This window comes from Brachionichthys hirsutus, chromosome 9, assembly GCF_040956055.1.
Source record: "Brachionichthys hirsutus isolate HB-005 chromosome 9, CSIRO-AGI_Bhir_v1, whole genome shotgun sequence".
NCBI lineage: Eukaryota > Metazoa > Chordata > Actinopteri > Lophiiformes > Brachionichthyidae > Brachionichthys > Brachionichthys hirsutus.
The window spans coordinates 5,304,960-5,321,104 of NC_090905.1; the positions used below are offsets into that span (position 1 = coordinate 5,304,960).

The window sequence follows — 16,145 nt, forward strand, 5'->3', positions numbered from 1 at the left end:
TGTTACAGGATGTCGGAAATAAGATTCCCGACATGGTTCAGTGCAGAAGAATCCAAGCAAATCTGGGCAGCTATTAATGGACGGAAGGATCTTTTCTAAGGTTGTCAAAGAAAGGCAGAATCAGGTACGAAAATGAAAGTCAACGAAACCTGTGTCAATACACCTGAGATTTGTGGTTTATAAGTAAACGTGAAACAGAGTAAATGGATTCCACTACATCATACAGTATTTAAACAGCTCATTCCATTGCCCAGTGAAAGCCAAATCCTCGAAAAGTGCTCTTTGCTGATAATGGATAACACAATACAACAAAGAATCTTCCAAATAAAAAACCTGGGAAGTACTCCCGGGATTTAAACATCTTAAAATTACTGGGGTGATAGTTTATAATTTTTGCTCATACTATTATGCTTCTTGACTATCTATTGGTTGATTCATTTTAATCTGGGTATGGCATAATTGAATGCTATTGAATGCAATGGATGCAAATTACTGTGCTTCTCTACCTTGCTGCGTGTTGTCCAGTCTAGAATTTTGAATATACTCGCGTTGCATCATTTATTGATGCTCCTGTTGCTTTGCTGGGGGCGGTGTGTGTCCTTTATCTACTCTAACTGAATTATCTGAAAGTAAAGGCAGAAAATATCTTAAAGAAAAATCTATATAAATGAGATTTGTGGGTTCTGCTTTCACGTCTACAAAAATCTGTTTCAAACGGCAATTTGCTGGGGGGTGGGGAGTGTTCTCTCTAATGGTACATTTTTTGCAGTAAAAAGAGAATGGGGGGATATTTTCCCTCCGAGGGATGAGATGTTTCTGTTATCTACTAATCTTCAATTACTCAATATCCAGAACAATTTTGGCCTCAATCAGGTAATCCAGAGTTAAGAGTTAATCAGGAACAGATGAGAGCCTTTGGGGCATATGTTGTTAACTCTTTGCAGGAGAGCGTGCCGGCACTGATGCTTGTGTGTTTGTGTGTTTTATATTTAAAGGCAGAGATTTGAATGATTAGTCGTACACATACCAGTGAAGAAAAAGAGACACACAACCAATGTTCCCTCTAATTTTTCATGCGTCTGAGCAAACACACAAACTCCCTGAGCAGTCCCTTGTACAACTTTGAGCAACATCATAATAATACATTTTACATTGAATCGTTAAGTGTTTATGTTATTTTCAATTTAGGTTGGATTTTTTTTTTGTGCGCAACGTAGATTTTTGCTGCGCGAAGACCGTATCAGATGTGCGTAATTGCGCACGAGCGCACCTTAGAGGGAACGTTGCACACAACTACAGTCAAGGCAACACACCCAATGTTTCCAGCTCATTTTCTCTCACCCATGACTTGTTTGCGCTCATGGCCTCAGCCTGTGACTGATCTCCATGAGGGTGAGGCTGCAGAAAAAGGTTGAACTTGACTAGATGGGTAAAGGCTGCCCTCTCAGGGTTTATGGCATCAATTGCACTTAACAGAGTTGCTGAACTTTCAGCAGAGCTCAGAAATCTGTCCGTTTTCACAATGTAGGGCACAAGATTCACAATGGGTTAATAGTTGTTTCTATACACACTTTATAAATGCTCTATAAAACATTGAAATGTTGTCGTAAGCAAATACAGTGACCTTTTCAAGTATTTGTAAGCAACCACAACTTATGAAGGCTCTTTAAAAGCACACAAAAAAGAAACGTTCTGAAACATTTGTGTATTCTATTCTTCTTCGACGCTGCTTTCTTAATCTATATGCATTAGATTTTATAAAGTGTTCATATTTGGTCTTGAAATGTATCCTGAAATGTAACGAGTATAGTTAAAGCAGCTGCATTTTTCTTTTAATGTATGTGCTACCTACTTTTGAATAATTAAGACAATAAAGTGTGGATAAAGTAGATAAATTATGTACCAAGGTAAAACTGATGTTCGGAAACGTAACATAAATAAGGAGATTTTTGTTTGTTTGTTCTATTGCAGGATTTGGGAGCTCGATCATTGCATCATTGATCATTGCAGCAGACTTCAGTTGATCAGGCAGTGAGTTCCTGGACTTTGCTCCTTTCACAACAAAGCTGTCTTACCAAAGGCTGTTTTAAAGAAAAAAACCTTTGCAGGTTGGTCAAGCACAACTCTGTGCCTTGTGCCGTATTTACGAGGCAGAGGATTAATTGTATTCGGATATTTCAGTACAGATTTAGAAAATAAAATGAATGGATGGAGGTTTGAAAAATTACAATATTATATTTACCTCACTTTTTTTTTTAGAATGTTTTTGCTTTTTGTGCCAAGTTTTCAAGGTCTGATTGGAAACACATTCACTGAGTATAATTACATAGACTTGTTGATAGAATGGTTAGGACTGGGAATTTCAGAACATTCCTCCTGGACAAAGGCCTCCAGTTCTGTGACATCCTTGTGTTTATGTGCTGCAACCACATTGAGCAAATCCGAGCAGAGCTTTCCCACAGGAAGCAAGTCATGTGACTAGGATAGCCACTCTAGAATGTCAAATGACTCTGAAGCTTCAGCTTTTCACACATATAACAAGACATTGAATTGTTTTCACCACTCCAATAAATCTTATTCCATTGGAAACGTGTTTATTTCCCATTTTTGCCACATTTGTAAGAAACGTGCATTTGTAGGGTGCACAGCTTTTTATATGGGTTGCACCATACATGAATATGCTGAATGAAACTACCCTTGCACCTTTGGCTCAGGTGCCTTGGAGTTCACTTATGGAGTCCTTATGGAAGTCTGGGTTGGCACATTTATTTAACATCTCATTCACAAACGTGTGCTAAGATGGATCCCAGTCATTGAAATCATATTTCTTTAGGTTGAATCTGGGGGGGAATGAGCTTCCTTAACTGTCTTCTCGTGCTTTCGTTATTGTAAACAGCTGATAGATGGTATAACACTATGTAGTACAGTGTAAACAGATGTGACAGCTGTGGCTGATCGACACCGGCACTTCCGTGCTGTGATTTAATTGGTTAAAAGTTCAGGAGTCCACCCCGCCCCCCCACCATATTGGTTTCCGCCCAGCAGAGAGGAAGTCATTGCTGGCCAGCCCGTTCCGGAGGACTGCGTGTTGCCACGCGTGACAGAAGGACCGTGGGAGAACCAGTGAGGTCTGACTGATCTAATTACGATCGTTTTCCTGTAGCTTTAAGTGTTAGCTCACTTAGCTTACCAACTTTCGAAGCAAGAGTAAACTACAGTCGTTGTTAACTTCGAGAAGTCACCATAACCAACGTTCCCTCTAGGGTGCGCTCGTGCGTAATTACGCACGGCTGATACGGTCTTGGCGCAGCGAAAATCCAACCTAAATTGAAAATAACATGAACACGTAAGAATTAATTCCGTGCTATTTTCCACTGTGAGTCAGTGAGTGGCCTCCTGTGTACGAGGGGACATGAGGCATCTGCTCTTAGTGTGAGCTATGAAAAGATGAAGCTTTGTTTTTTAGTGGAAATGCTTGTCTGCAAATGAATCTCACTGATCCACAGCGATTTAAAGAAAGCTGAAGTATCTATCCAAGGTGGTTTGAGGACATGGACGAGGGGCGCCTGTATATCAAAGGTCATTTAGGGTGTCGGCACCAAAATCGTGTTCCTTTTTCTGACCAACGATGTGACAAATACTCTCAACTCAACAGGAAGCATCTAGATACCTTTCCCATGAGCACTATTTTGCAATCACATATTGGTCAGATGATTTGTTATGTATAAAGCAGCTTAATTTGTCTTGCATAACAGCTTTCTTCAAGTTTGGACCATGTCTCTGACAGTTATCTCTGGTCCATCTCAGACTTGATAACAGGGAATGTAGTGTCACTCTTTGCCATGCAATAAACCAAATGTAGAGCTCATTAACTGTTACTCAGAAAAAGGTGTTGCAACAAAATGCAATTTTTAATCAAACGGTGCCAAGAGAGTTTGTGACACCACTGGGTATAGTCAGTGTTGAAACTTGAACTCTTCCTGGTTTCTGAATCATTTTGTTTCACCCTCATTGCATCATGGTGTTGACAAATTAATTTAACGTGGCCAACGTGACCAGCAATTCCTTTTCTAAATCTGTCAGACACGCTATGTCTCCCCAAATAAAGTATATCAGCCTCTTAAACAAGTAATATAGAGAGGAAAGTGCGTTTTTGCCATGCATGAGCACTGTGAGGGGACTCATGTTGCTCTGGTACTTTATATTCCCTCACAGAGATTGAATCCAGCAGTCGCAATGGAAGACAGTATGAAAACGATTGAGACTGGAGCAGCAGCAGAACCAGCTGCTGGAGACCAGCAGGTGAGGAGCACTGGGTTCTAAAACGGCACCATTACAAAACTGAACATGTGAAAATGTTCAGGCTACAGAAGAGAGCTGTTTGTTACAAAGTCCAGCTTCCATTTCATGTTTTCATCTCTTCACTAAACCTGTTTTGTGTGTGTGTGTGTGTTTTTTTTGTCTTGTCCTAGAACGTTGTTTCCCGAGTGAGCAATTTAGCTCTGGTCAGTTCTGCTTATGAGGTGGTTTCAAATGCCTACACTAGCACCAAAGACAGCATGCCCTTGCTGAAGGGAGTGATGGATGCAGCAGAGAGTGGAGTCCGAACCCTGGGTGCCGCAGCTACCACAGGGTCCAAGCCTCTCCTGGACATTATAGAGCCGCAGCGTAGGTCCTTCTGTCAAAAATATGTTGTAATATTTGAATAATGATGGTAAACAAATGTATAAAGAAATGTGCTATGAATGAATGTTGTTTTCATGTTTCATATTTAAGGTTTAAAAACGATGCCAGGTCCAGTGTATGCCAAAAGATAGGAAATGGGGATTGGCACTCAAATATGACGAGAATAAGAAGGGGTTTCTTCTTTTTAGAAGATATTTTTTCCTGAAACGAACAGATTTTCCATTTTAAATTCAATTTTCATAGCACATTAATGACATGAAAGACATTTCTTTTTCACCTGGAAATATTCTAATAATTTATTACTGTATTCCTATTTTTGCTTTTATACTTGATTCAGTTGCTACAGTGAATGAGTATGCTTTGAAAGGCCTGGATCAGATTGAGGAGAAGCTGCCTATTCTTCACCAACCAGCAGACAAGGTCAGGCAGAAAACCCAACTAACTATTTGATTTTAGAAAGTGTCTAATCGTATCCGCACATAAATAATTCATTATTGTCTTCCTCAGGTGGTGTCGGACACGGTTGGTTTGGTGTACCAGACGGTGGCAGGGGCCAAAGACGCGGTGGTTGGAGCAGTGATGGGCGGTGTTGAGCTGACCCGAGCAGCAGTCAGCGGAGGCGTCATCACCGCCGTGGGCACCAAGGTGGGCCAGATGGTCAGCAGTGGGATGGACCTGGCCCTGAGTCGATCCGAGGACTGGGTTGACCAGAACTTACCACTCACGGAGAGGGAGCTCGGTTAGTGACTGGTCTAAATGTAGGAAGAATAATCAATGCATAAATACCAGGGGGGGGGATGAACCCATCTCCTGCTGAGCTGCAGGCAGGTGGGTTTTTAAAGTTGAATCGAGTGAAGTTGAAACAACAGTAAAGTTTATCAGGTTTTTATCCAAGGAGAGGTAGAGCAGCTTCTCCTCTTTTAATTCTAAAGCTCTGAATAATGAAATAAGTTTCACAATTTGTCATTTGGAGTTTACTCATAATTTGAATACATTTTTTCATGAAATAATCTTTCTCTTCACTCCCTAGATTTCCATTTGAGACCTGCAACACCATTGTAATCTGATTTTTGATGCTCCTATCTAACTCCACACTAACAACTACAAATTCTAGTTCACATTACTGCCATTTACTTAAACATAAATTATTTATTCCCTAATTTATATGCATGAATGTTTTGGCATCTCCGGTAGGAGTGAGTGCCCGACACCGTGTCCTTGCTTTATTGATCTATATTTCAAGCGGCAAATCTGTTGAGGCAGTCGGGGCGGAGGAAAAAAAATGATTTATGAGGCAAGACAGTGGGGGTGGACGTGATAAGGTGTTACATTGTACCACGCTGACTAGATGGTTGATGTTATTCACAGTGATGCGGGACATTACAATGAACATTCCTTCTGTGACTTTAGCCTAAAAAAACACCAACAATTTCCAACACTCGCAGCTTTGACTACTCCCACTGCGATGCCATCGTTGCAATCTGCCGTACTCTAATACTGCAGATCACAGATGGGGGGGGGGGGGGGGGAGATGCAATTGCTAATGTTTTCAGCACCACAGTGCCTAAATTGGCAGTATTGGAGGGGGGGTGAGTAGCTTCTAACAGGGGGACAGTATTACTCTGTATACTGAGGAAAGTGAAGTAACATCCTTTTTTGTTTGACACATTCTAGTAGCCCAAACAGATGGCGCCACTGAAAACAAGCTCACTAAGCCATGACACAAAGATCATGCTTTGAAGGCTCGCTTTAAGGCTTCACACTAACAACAGGCTCTCTGAGAGCTCTCTGCAAAAAAAAAAAAAAAACACTTCTTTTTTTAATATACATGAACGTTAACTTGGTCATTTTAGCCGCTGTTGCTGAGCCCGTGACCTCTGAGACGACTTCACCAGCAGTGAGCCCGAGCTACTTCGTCCGCTTGGGGAAGCTGTCTGCCAAGGTACAAGAACGAGCCCTACAGCAGTCCCTGAGCCGCGCAAAGCAAGCCAGGGAAGCAACCGCTACTACGGTGGCACAGATTTCCAGTACTCTGGACCTGCTGGAGAAAGCCCGTACCAGTCCCAGTACCACCAGTAACCAGCCAGAGGGAGCCTTGGAGCAGCTGCAGCAGCGCTGGACGGACTGGAAGCAGAAGCAAGCTGGAGCTGGACAGAACGAGTCAGTTGGGACTAAAGATGAGGCTGAGGTCAGTGCAGAAATGTTTGGGAATTGACTTAATGTTCTTTAAATGGACCGTTGTTACAGTTTACATTTACAGTGTATGTATTATTACATACGCAGTATTTGTACAGTAGTGATTAAATGAGAGAAATTCCATGATGGCAATCAGAACTACAGTCACTACATGGCAATAAAGCTTCCTTGAATTTTAGAAGCAGAAATTGAAGTTGCCACAAATATCCATCTGGGAAAATAATTATTTTAATCTCCGTGTGAAGATTGGGGAAAATACACGAAGCCTCACGAAAGGAACAAAGTTCAGAATAATGTTTATATTTAATGAATTTAATTGCAACTTTCTATTCACAGCAGCTGGAATGGCGAACTCTTTCCATGGTGCGTGGTCTGAGCCACCAGCTGAGGTCGGCGTGCTCCAGTGTGGTGTCAAGTGCCCAAGGTCTGCCGAGTGCCGTTCAGGCCCAGATCACCCACGCCAGGCAATCAGCTGAGGAACTGTACTCTTCTCTGGGCAACACCAGCACCATCACGCCCCACCTTGTGGACCGGAGCCGTCACCACCTGACCCAAGTACTAATGCACACCATTCTGAGCGCACCGAGTGCTTTTCTAGTTTTAGAAAATATGTTTAAAGTAACGCCAGAATCTGCTTGTTTCAAGGTTCAGCAGTCTCTGGACGGAGTCATGGACTATCTACTAAACAACACACCTCTCAACTGGCTGGTGGGACCTTTCGCTCCTCAGGTTGTAGAGAAAGCTGAGGACGTGGCAGTGGAGAAAAACAGACCACACAAGACTTGAAGGCTTTTTTTGTGCTTCTCCATGACTTAGAATACGTTGGTGACATCACATGTCTGATGTAGAAATTAATAGAATTGAATTATGTCGCTCAAGTGCTGATTCCTAACCTTGGACAATTTATACATTTGTACACTTGAGTATTTTCCCTGTGAATGACAAAAAAATATATGGTTGATTATTTCAAAGCATTCCTGTAATTAAGCCAAATGCATATTGTCTGTCAACACTAAGACAATTCAAATGATGTGAATTCCGTTTGTCGGCTGTACACAAACAGCCAAATCTAATGAACATGGATTCATATGGTTAATATGAATGTGCTTTATATTTCAGTATTGTCAATGAGATGACATTTCAAACAAAACTTTCATTAAAGGGTTTTATTTTCCTGAGCAGTGTGTCGTCATGCTTGTTTTTTTTTTTTGGTGTGGTGAATGATGGACTTTGATGTTTCGGCCTGGTCTGAGTAAAGACTGAATCTGTTAAGGATGACGTCATGGTCGTTGTTTCGAATGTCGGGATTCAGCGTCGGTGAGGAGGCCGCGCTCTCTGCTGGGGACGAAACTCAAGCGAATCTGTAGCCCCGGGTCCTCGACAGCCCCCGGTACCCCTAAACCCAGGTACTGCCATCGCCTCGGACCGCGGTGGCTGGCACCCGGCGCCTGGTGCTGGTTTTAAAATAGCTCGGACGCTATCTGGAAGCGCTGTGTGCGGTGTTTTTTTTTTCGGGTGGCTAGCGCTAGCTAGCGGCTCAGCTAACAGTAACCTGCTAACACAAACGTCTATTCGGTTTTAAACTAAAGAGTCATTTACTTTTTTTTTCGTTAAATACGTCTTCCTTTTTATTTAACGTTTCGTCGTGATGTAGTTCCGTCTAGCGAGTTTTAGACTTCGTTTTGTGTCGGTATCTAGTGCCAGACAGACAAACATCTAGTTGGCTGTTAGCTAGCGTTTGTGTTTGCTTTCATCTTATTTAAGCTGCGGGACGAACTATAAGCGTGAGTTGTTTCTCTTTGATAACTAGGTTGCAATGAGCTTAATGTCGGTCAACTTGTCTGTTAATTTCATAGTTTCGCTTCAAGTTTTCTTGGGTTGGTTTTGTGCAGACATGTTCTGTTAGTTTTTCGTTAACTTTGTCCCTGATCAAAGGGGCAAAACAAATATCCTGCTGTGGTTCTGCAGAAATCATAAACTACCTGAACAAGTTCACTCACAGAAGAGTTCTGATCGTCTGTGTTCTATTTTCATCTTTAGAAGAAGCTCTTTATTTACGTTTTGTGAAAATTCCATATCTCAAGCCACTGAGCCAAATACTCCTGGACCTTTGCCCCAATTGTTGAAGGAAGAACGTTAAATTATTGATTGATTTCAATGTGTCTGTTTCTAATTTCGGGCAATCAAATCCAGTAATTATAAGAACTGGGCATTGTCACAATGTTGGTGAATTTAATTGTGGTTAATAAAGATGGACTACTCTTAAGTGCCAGTCTCCAAGCTCTTTAAATCCAAAAAGCACATACGTTTTACATCAATAGAATATTCAAAAGACTGGTAATAATTTTGACTAACTTCTGCCACCCTGTTTTCAGGAATATCCTCTCCCATTCCCCTTGCCCCCCCCCCCCCCCCCCCCTCTGCTGGAGCATGGCTCAGGAGACCAATCAGACGCAAGTGCCAATGCTTTGCACAATGGGATGTGGTTTCTATGGTAATCCCCGCACCAACGGCATGTGCTCAGTCTGCTATAAGGAACATCTGCAGAGACAACAGGGAGGGGGGCGTTCCAGCCCCCCGGGAGAGAAAGGTAGGAAGATGGGAGCGACATCAGCTATGAGGGGCTGGACTTGATGTGGGAGTTTCAGGTTTGGAGAGTGGGGTCACTTGTGAAATGTACATACATTTGAGGGGGGGGGGGGGGGGCACAGAGACGTGCTAAAATTGATCTCAGAACAGGTAGAAGTAACTGCTTTCGTTGTGGCATCGTCACTGGTTCCACTTTATCTTAAAATAATGTGATCATGTCGAGAGATGTTAGCGATGAATGGCTTATTAGAAGATACCGGTTTTCATCCCATCATACTGTTGTGTCTTCACTCAGTTGCTACGTCACCGGCAGGATCACCAGGGTCAGCTGGTGTGACTGTCGATGACACGACCACAGAACCCAGTACAGACGTGGCAGGGACCCCATCTGATGAACAAACGTCCAGGTGTGTTGACAGATTTGAATTTGTTCACCCTCGCGTTATTGTAAAGGGTTCTGAAACAAAACGTTATTTAGAATCTTTGATTATTATCATTTAAAATCTGTAAAACGTTCCATATCTCGTCTCCTCTTTTTTTTTTATTTTTTTTTTATCTCGTCTCCTCTTTGAGGCGCTTTTAAGAAGTAATGGGTGAAACTAAACGGTGGTTGTTTTATCCTGCGCATGGTGTTTGTAATTATATTGTAGATGTATTTATATGTGTTTCCTGAGATGACTAAATAAGTTCCTTACTTGCTGCAGCACTTTTTGTATCGTTGGTTTGAATACCTTTTGAGAGTATGAGGTAAACATAGATTTGTGTTTTTTGTTAACAAAGAATGTATCTTCTCTATTCGTGAAATTATGTCATTTTTGTTCATAAGTTCACGAGCAGGTTCAAATTTAAAGAGGAGAGGGATGGGTTTCCTGGGATAACAAAAGATTTCTCGCATAAAGAGTCCAGTTTTCATTGACAATGTTCCACTAATTGATTTATTCCCAATTTAATAACATTTTTGAGTTAGCAAAAGTCACTTACACCCATTAGTCTTCATTGTTGAAGCCTGGATGATTGTGCACTGTCCCATCTTCTGTAGGCTTTGCATATTTTTAGTTTGATCTCCTCAAATGCGTTCATTCAGTGATTAACAGGGATGTTTAAAATGCTTACATTGTTGTTGTGGCGGTGTCAGTCCCAGCTCCCCCAGTCCGGTAACTCGGCAGATGACAGCAATGAGTATCTCCCAGGATTCAGGACCTGTAGACTCTGACCGTGCTGAAGGTGAGGAGGGAGAAGAGGAAGGAACTTCGAACAGCACAGGTAAACCTAACGGGAAGACGGGAGCATGACATAAGTCTCTCTACGCCGACCCGTAGGTGTAGCTTATCCGTATGGATATGTGGATTTTGGTTTATGATATGTCTTTTGACTGTTTCACTTTACAAGTTGGTATTATGATTTGTTTTTTTCCTGTTTCTCACCAGAACCAGTGGGCGAAGCGGCTCAGGCTTTGTCTGATAATGACCAAACTCCTGATAAAAATAAGAAAAAGAATCGCTGTTTTTCTTGCCGGAAGAAAGTGGGCCTTACCGGTAAAGATGATTATTTCTCACATTTGCACATGCATACCTGGAAAAGATGTTTCCTGAACTACTGACAAGTTCATAAGTCCTTCTCCTGATTGACTTGGGTTCTTTGGTTCAGTCTGACCATCACAACTCTCTATCTAGTCGTTTAAACCACTGCCCTCTTCTGTAATGCTGTGTTTAGTTGATAGCAGATGCAATGAGACAGTTTAACTCATTAGTCCAGAGAATATTCTCCCCAAAGCTCTGAGGGTCATCCAGGTGTCATAAGGTGAAATTCAGACGGGCCTTCATGCTTGTCCTATGGAGGCCATTTGTGCTCAGTGTCTTTGGAGCAGTGGAGCCTTGAACACTGATCTTTGCTGAGGTGAGAGAGGCCTGCAGTTCATCGGATGTTTTCTTTGGATCTTTTCTTACTTCCTGAATGAGCCTTCAATATGCTCTTGCTGGAATTTTGGAAGGTTCGCTATTGTTCCTTATCTCTTCTGGAATTTCTTTTGATTAGAGTGCTCCTGGTGAAACTACTACCCAAATCAACGCTTCTTAAAATAGTTGTTTTAAGTGATACAAGAGTGCTAGTATCCAGTCTGGGTGCGTCTACAGCAGCTATAACCAGTTGCAAAGGAAGTTTGGTATTTTTAAAAATTAGTTTCTAAGAGGGCAATGCCTTTCTGAATTGATTATATAAGTAATGATAACCTTTTTGGCTCCTTCAGGAAAATAAAGTCCTGTAAAACTTGTATTTTCTGTTTGCTCCGGGTCCTTTTGTTTTATAATAAGGTTCTTTGAAACTCCAACACTTTGTGTGCGAGATGCACACAAGAGTAGAAGAAATCAGGTTAAGTACGGCTGTACTTTTTCACAGGGCTTATTCCTCTCATTGTCACAGCTGTGCTTTGGGTTATTCTGCATTATTTTATTTAACTAAGTTACAACCTACAAGTTTAAGTAGCTCATTAAGTACGAGTCACGTACCTTAAATCAATTCCCAGTCCAGTGTCGTGTCTTTTGTACCCACCTGTTTACCCACTCAGGTGAATTTGTATGGCCGACTATTTTTATAATGTATTGTACGCATGGACAATACATTATAAGAACTAATGACAATACTCTGAGTATTATTCATGTCCTATTCTCAGGTTTTTTTTAATCATGTAATGTAAATGTTTTACAGTCTGAAACCAGTTAAAGGACAAATATAACTGAACCATGCTGTTTTAATAAGGCTTTGAGTCTAACTGACCTCTTTTGCTTCTTTTTTAGGTTTTGACTGTCGCTGCGGCAACCTGTTCTGTGCCATTCACCGTTATTCTGACAAGCACGACTGTCCCTTTGATTACCGGAGTGCAGCTGCTGCCCGCATACGCAAAGAGAACCCCATCGTGGTGGCGGAGAAAATTCAGAAGTTATGAGGACTGAGTGTAAAAAAAAAAAAAGAAGAAGAGTCATTGACTTTGTGCGTTTGAACAAAGGCGACTTGGATGGCAACAGCTGATATCATGGCTTTATTTGTTCATGGTAGTCTAAGATGTGCGGGGTCGGGGTGAGGAGGCCACCACTGTCCAGACGCTGCCCTTACTAGCATCTCCCTCTCTCTCTCTCCACTGGTGACTGTAGCTGAACATGGGGGTGGGTGGGTGTGTGCACGTGTATATATGGAAGCTTGTGTGTGTGTGTGTGTGTGTGTGTGTGTGTGTGTGCACTGGGGAGATAGCTGTGGGGGCTTGGTGGACATTATTATTTTTTTGGGGGGGGGGGTTGATTTTACCCCTTTTTATTTCTCAACTTGAGAGATGGTGTGAGCTCGTTTTTATACAATCCCTGTACGGTAGTTGGGATGAGACGGGGTGGGGGGGGGGGTAAGCTGTTAAGGAATGTGACAATAATTACAAAGAGCTCAATTTAGGTCTAGAAAGTTTCTCAAGGGCTTCAGATATAAGTTTTTCTCCCAAATGGAAAATGATGTCAACCTCTTGTCAAATTGGATTTTTTTTTTCTTCCCTCCTCTTTATTCTACATGTTGAACTCCAATGTCTCTGCATTTTCAGCAAACTTTTCTCTTTGATATATTGACTTATACTGATTTTGGTTGCATGAACAGTTAATGGAGATGTAGGGGAGGGGAGGGGAGGGGTAGAGGGAACTGAAAACCTTGACATAACTGAGTGATTGAATTCTGTGTTTTTCTTTTATTACGTTTTTTTTTTCTGTTTTAATGAGTGTATGACATCAGAAGATCTATATTAATATATTGTAGTTAGCTTGAATTGTGTGATTGCATTCTATTTATTTTTTATCATTTGGTTGGTCTGTGCTGGAGGATTGGCCGCATGTGTCAGCAGATCATTAAGATTTGCAGTTAACCTTTTCAATTTAAGTAATTACATTTTGATTATATAACCATTGAATAAAAATACACAATCAATGATGATGGAGTCCAATTTAAGCAGCTACAACTACAAATGTGCAGTATAATGTCTTGTTTCGGATTTGTATGCAAAGCACAACAAAGTGTGCCAACTGGAGAGCACAAACTAATGTGCCACACCTCGGGTTTTGTTTTTTCAGCATCTGGGTCATTTTCAGTTCATATGTAGTCTGTAAGCTTTGCTGAAGAAATTGCCTTTTGTGCAATGCCCTTTTCTGTTTTGTGGAGCGTGAACCTCCGTGTTTCTCTGACCACCAGCAGACCACTGACACATGCTGAATGAAAACACACACCTGCTCGGCTAAAGTAAAGATTGTTGCCATGCTCCAGAGTCGCATGCTGCTCTTTTGCAACATGCTCGGACTCAGACGAGTCCCGTCTGTGATGAGTGCTTGTAGCTGGCTGCTTCTAGGAAGCTTAAACTAGCACGCATGTGTGCGTTCGAACGTGCGAGTTACTATTCCGTAGGTGACCGTGCAGTTTGAGATCGAGTTGGAATGTTACAGAGGCCACACCGTAGTAGCACAATGCATGGCTGGAACCCCGAGTTTTTCCACTTAATGGGACTCTACAGTGTTGTTTCAAAGTGTAAATACCATAAGGCTCCTATACATATAGCGTAATCTCAGATTTTTACGAGGTAATAAAGGTGGGGGGGGGGCTGAAGTAACAAATAGTATTGTGTATAAAACTCATTTCATAAGAACAGAGGCGTTGATTTTCTTACCATCATCTTGTTCCAGTTTCATATTTGCTAGTCATTTACCACTATCACTTGCCCATGTAATGTCTAAAGTATGTTCCGTGTCCTGAGTGTCTACTACCGGCCATGTGGCCTCTTTTTTTTTTTTTTTACAATTACTCGTCATGTTGTCAAGAAAGCCCGCGTAAACATGAACCTTTCTGCATTACAACCTATGCTCTCATCCTGTTACTGAATACTACTCATAGCTTAGAAATATTGTAAGTAAAAAAAAAAAAAAAAAAAAAGGCTCAATAGTTGTTGTAGAGGGACATTTCAAGATGTATCATCTTTTCATTATCGAGAGCTTATCTTGTAAATGTGAGCTTGATTATAGAATCTATAAATGAAAGAGCTGCAGAAGACCAAGCCCGTTTCTGAAAACATCGCAGTGTGCCGGATGTGAAGGATACTTTTCCGTGTCTGTACTGAATGTCATATTGGACCTTGAGGGCTTAAGTTGGGGCTCTTTTCATTGGATAATGATTTTTTTTTTAAGTCTGACCTTTGGTGATAGACGATTGGAGGATACGTTGTTAAAGCCCCTCGGATCATGCGCTACCACAAGTGAAATTTCCACATTCAGAGACGCTTATGTGTAATGATATTGTCATATTCATGGGAACTTGTATTTGAAGCAGCACTGCAATTTGGTGTTCCCAAAAAAAATCTTACATATTCAGAATATTCAAGCTTGCCTGCTGGGTTGACCACTTACAGACTATTGTGACCTCCTTTATTGATTAAAGGTCCTTGCATAGGATGATTTTTTAGCTGCGTAAATCATCACGGTTTACATTTGCTGTTTGCTGTTGACTGCTCATATCAGCCCCTCGCTCCCTGTTTTCTTAAATGCGAGCAGTTTGAATGTAAAGCACATCAAGTCTCATCAGCTGTAATATTTGATTTCCCAACTATTTGGCCTGGATATTATGTTTTTGGATGAAGACCCAATTTCCTGGAAGAATTTGACAGCTGAGGCAGTAAAACAGCCTCGTGATGGATTTGACACCAGCAATTAGGTCAACGATACCTAACTAGATGTTGACAGTAAATGCAGATTATTATCCTTCTGTTAATTTCATAGTGTTTGATGTCTTCAAACCGTTCTGTAGCTCAAATTCGTACAAGCAGTCTCTTCATCACGCAAGGGTTTTAACAGATAGTAATGAGGAGTCTCTTAGTTGTGACAAATCTCTGAAGAGGAAAAGACAAACGAGAATTGGATTTTGTTGGATTTTTATGATGATTTGGGGGTTATCAAATGAGATTTACATTATTCATAGAGCTGTAGTTCTTGTCTCTTGGCACTCCAGTCCCCCAGAAACACCACCAGATATATTTTGTTTTTCTTTCAAGATTGTATGATGTGTAAGAGTAAGTATAAAACAATAAATTCACAAAGTTTATTTTAAATTACACTTGTCTTTTGTGTTCTCTATCAAATGTATTTTGCAGTAATGTGGTGTTATTGTGCTATTATGTTATTCTTGCGTGTTCTCTGCTGAGGTCTGGAAGCATTATTTCCACATACGGTCCGGAAGAAAACAATACGGGCACACACACGTCACATCCGGTCAGCTGTCGCTTCCGGATGCGGTGAAAAGGCAAAGTAGGGAAACACCGCACGTCGTTGGATTTAAATACCAAGACGTCATCCATAAAATGAGAGGACATACCAGTACTGTACGCGGTGGATCCGGGAAGACAAATACACGCGACGGATACTACACCTTGGAGTTTTACGTCGGACTTTGTGTTTACTGAGGAGCTTGTTTATGTCGTCTTGCTAGCTTAAACCCGACGTAGCGTTAGTTGTGCACGCAGACAGATATCTGCTCTCTCTGCTAATAGAGAGCTTTTTGTCTCTGTCTTTGGTTCCCCTTAAATATCCTTTAGTAAACCCTTTGTCTTAAGTTGCTCACCGACGGTGCGACTAAGAGACATAATGGATCAGATGTGGGGACACACAGCA

The 16,145-nt window shown here is 41.4% G+C and overlaps 2 protein-coding genes across 3 annotated transcripts; both read left to right on the forward strand.

Moving 5' to 3' along the window:
• Window positions 1–3,064: 3,064 nt before the first annotated feature.
• Window positions 3,065–8,060, forward strand: plin3 (perilipin 3). Of its 2 annotated transcripts, none has more exons than XM_068743015.1 (8): window positions 3,065–3,128; window positions 4,216–4,302; window positions 4,473–4,668; window positions 5,024–5,106; window positions 5,194–5,425; window positions 6,540–6,874; window positions 7,219–7,437; window positions 7,528–8,060. In XM_068743015.1, the coding sequence occupies exons 2-8, from the start codon at window positions 4,237–4,239 to the stop codon at window positions 7,666–7,668; spliced, it is 1,272 nt and encodes a 423-aa protein (XP_068599116.1). In that variant the 5' UTR covers window positions 3,065–3,128; window positions 4,216–4,236; the 3' UTR covers window positions 7,669–8,060. The 2 variants fall into 2 exon arrangements, with proteins under 2 accessions (XP_068599116.1, XP_068599117.1); XM_068743016.1 differs by having other exon boundaries at window positions 7,222–7,437.
• A 1,252-nt stretch (window positions 8,061–9,312) lies between these two features.
• Window positions 9,313–12,569, forward strand: zgc:77486 (uncharacterized protein LOC405808 homolog). Its single transcript, XM_068743017.1, has 5 exons — window positions 9,313–9,472; window positions 9,767–9,878; window positions 10,607–10,734; window positions 10,899–11,006; window positions 12,264–12,569. The coding sequence occupies exons 1-5, from the start codon at window positions 9,313–9,315 to the stop codon at window positions 12,410–12,412; spliced, it is 657 nt and encodes a 218-aa protein (XP_068599118.1). The 3' UTR covers window positions 12,413–12,569.
• Window positions 12,570–16,145: the final 3,576 nt, after the last annotated feature.

What these genes read in the sequence shown, in the direction of transcription:
- zgc:77486 (XM_068743017.1), top strand. Translation starts at nt 9,313, where the DNA reads ATGGCTCAGGAGACCAATCAGACGCAAGTGCCAATGCTTTGCACAATG. An exon ending in AGGAACTTCGAACAGCACAG is followed by an intron (nt 10,735 to 10,898) that starts GTAAACCTAACG and finishes GTTTCTCACCAG; the next exon opens with AACCAGTGGGCGAAGCGGCT. An exon ending in GAAGAAAGTGGGCCTTACCG is followed by an intron (nt 11,007 to 12,263) that starts GTAAAGATGATT and finishes CTTCTTTTTTAG; the next exon opens with GTTTTGACTGTCGCTGCGGC.
- plin3 (XM_068743015.1), top strand. Translation starts at nt 4,237, where the DNA reads ATGGAAGACAGTATGAAAACGATTGAGACTGGAGCAGCAGCAGAACCA. An exon ending in GGACATTATAGAGCCGCAGC is followed by an intron (nt 4,669 to 5,023) that starts GTAGGTCCTTCT and finishes TACTTGATTCAG; the next exon opens with TTGCTACAGTGAATGAGTAT. An exon ending in GGACTAAAGATGAGGCTGAG is followed by an intron (nt 6,875 to 7,218) that starts GTCAGTGCAGAA and finishes TTCTATTCACAG; the next exon opens with CAGCTGGAATGGCGAACTCT.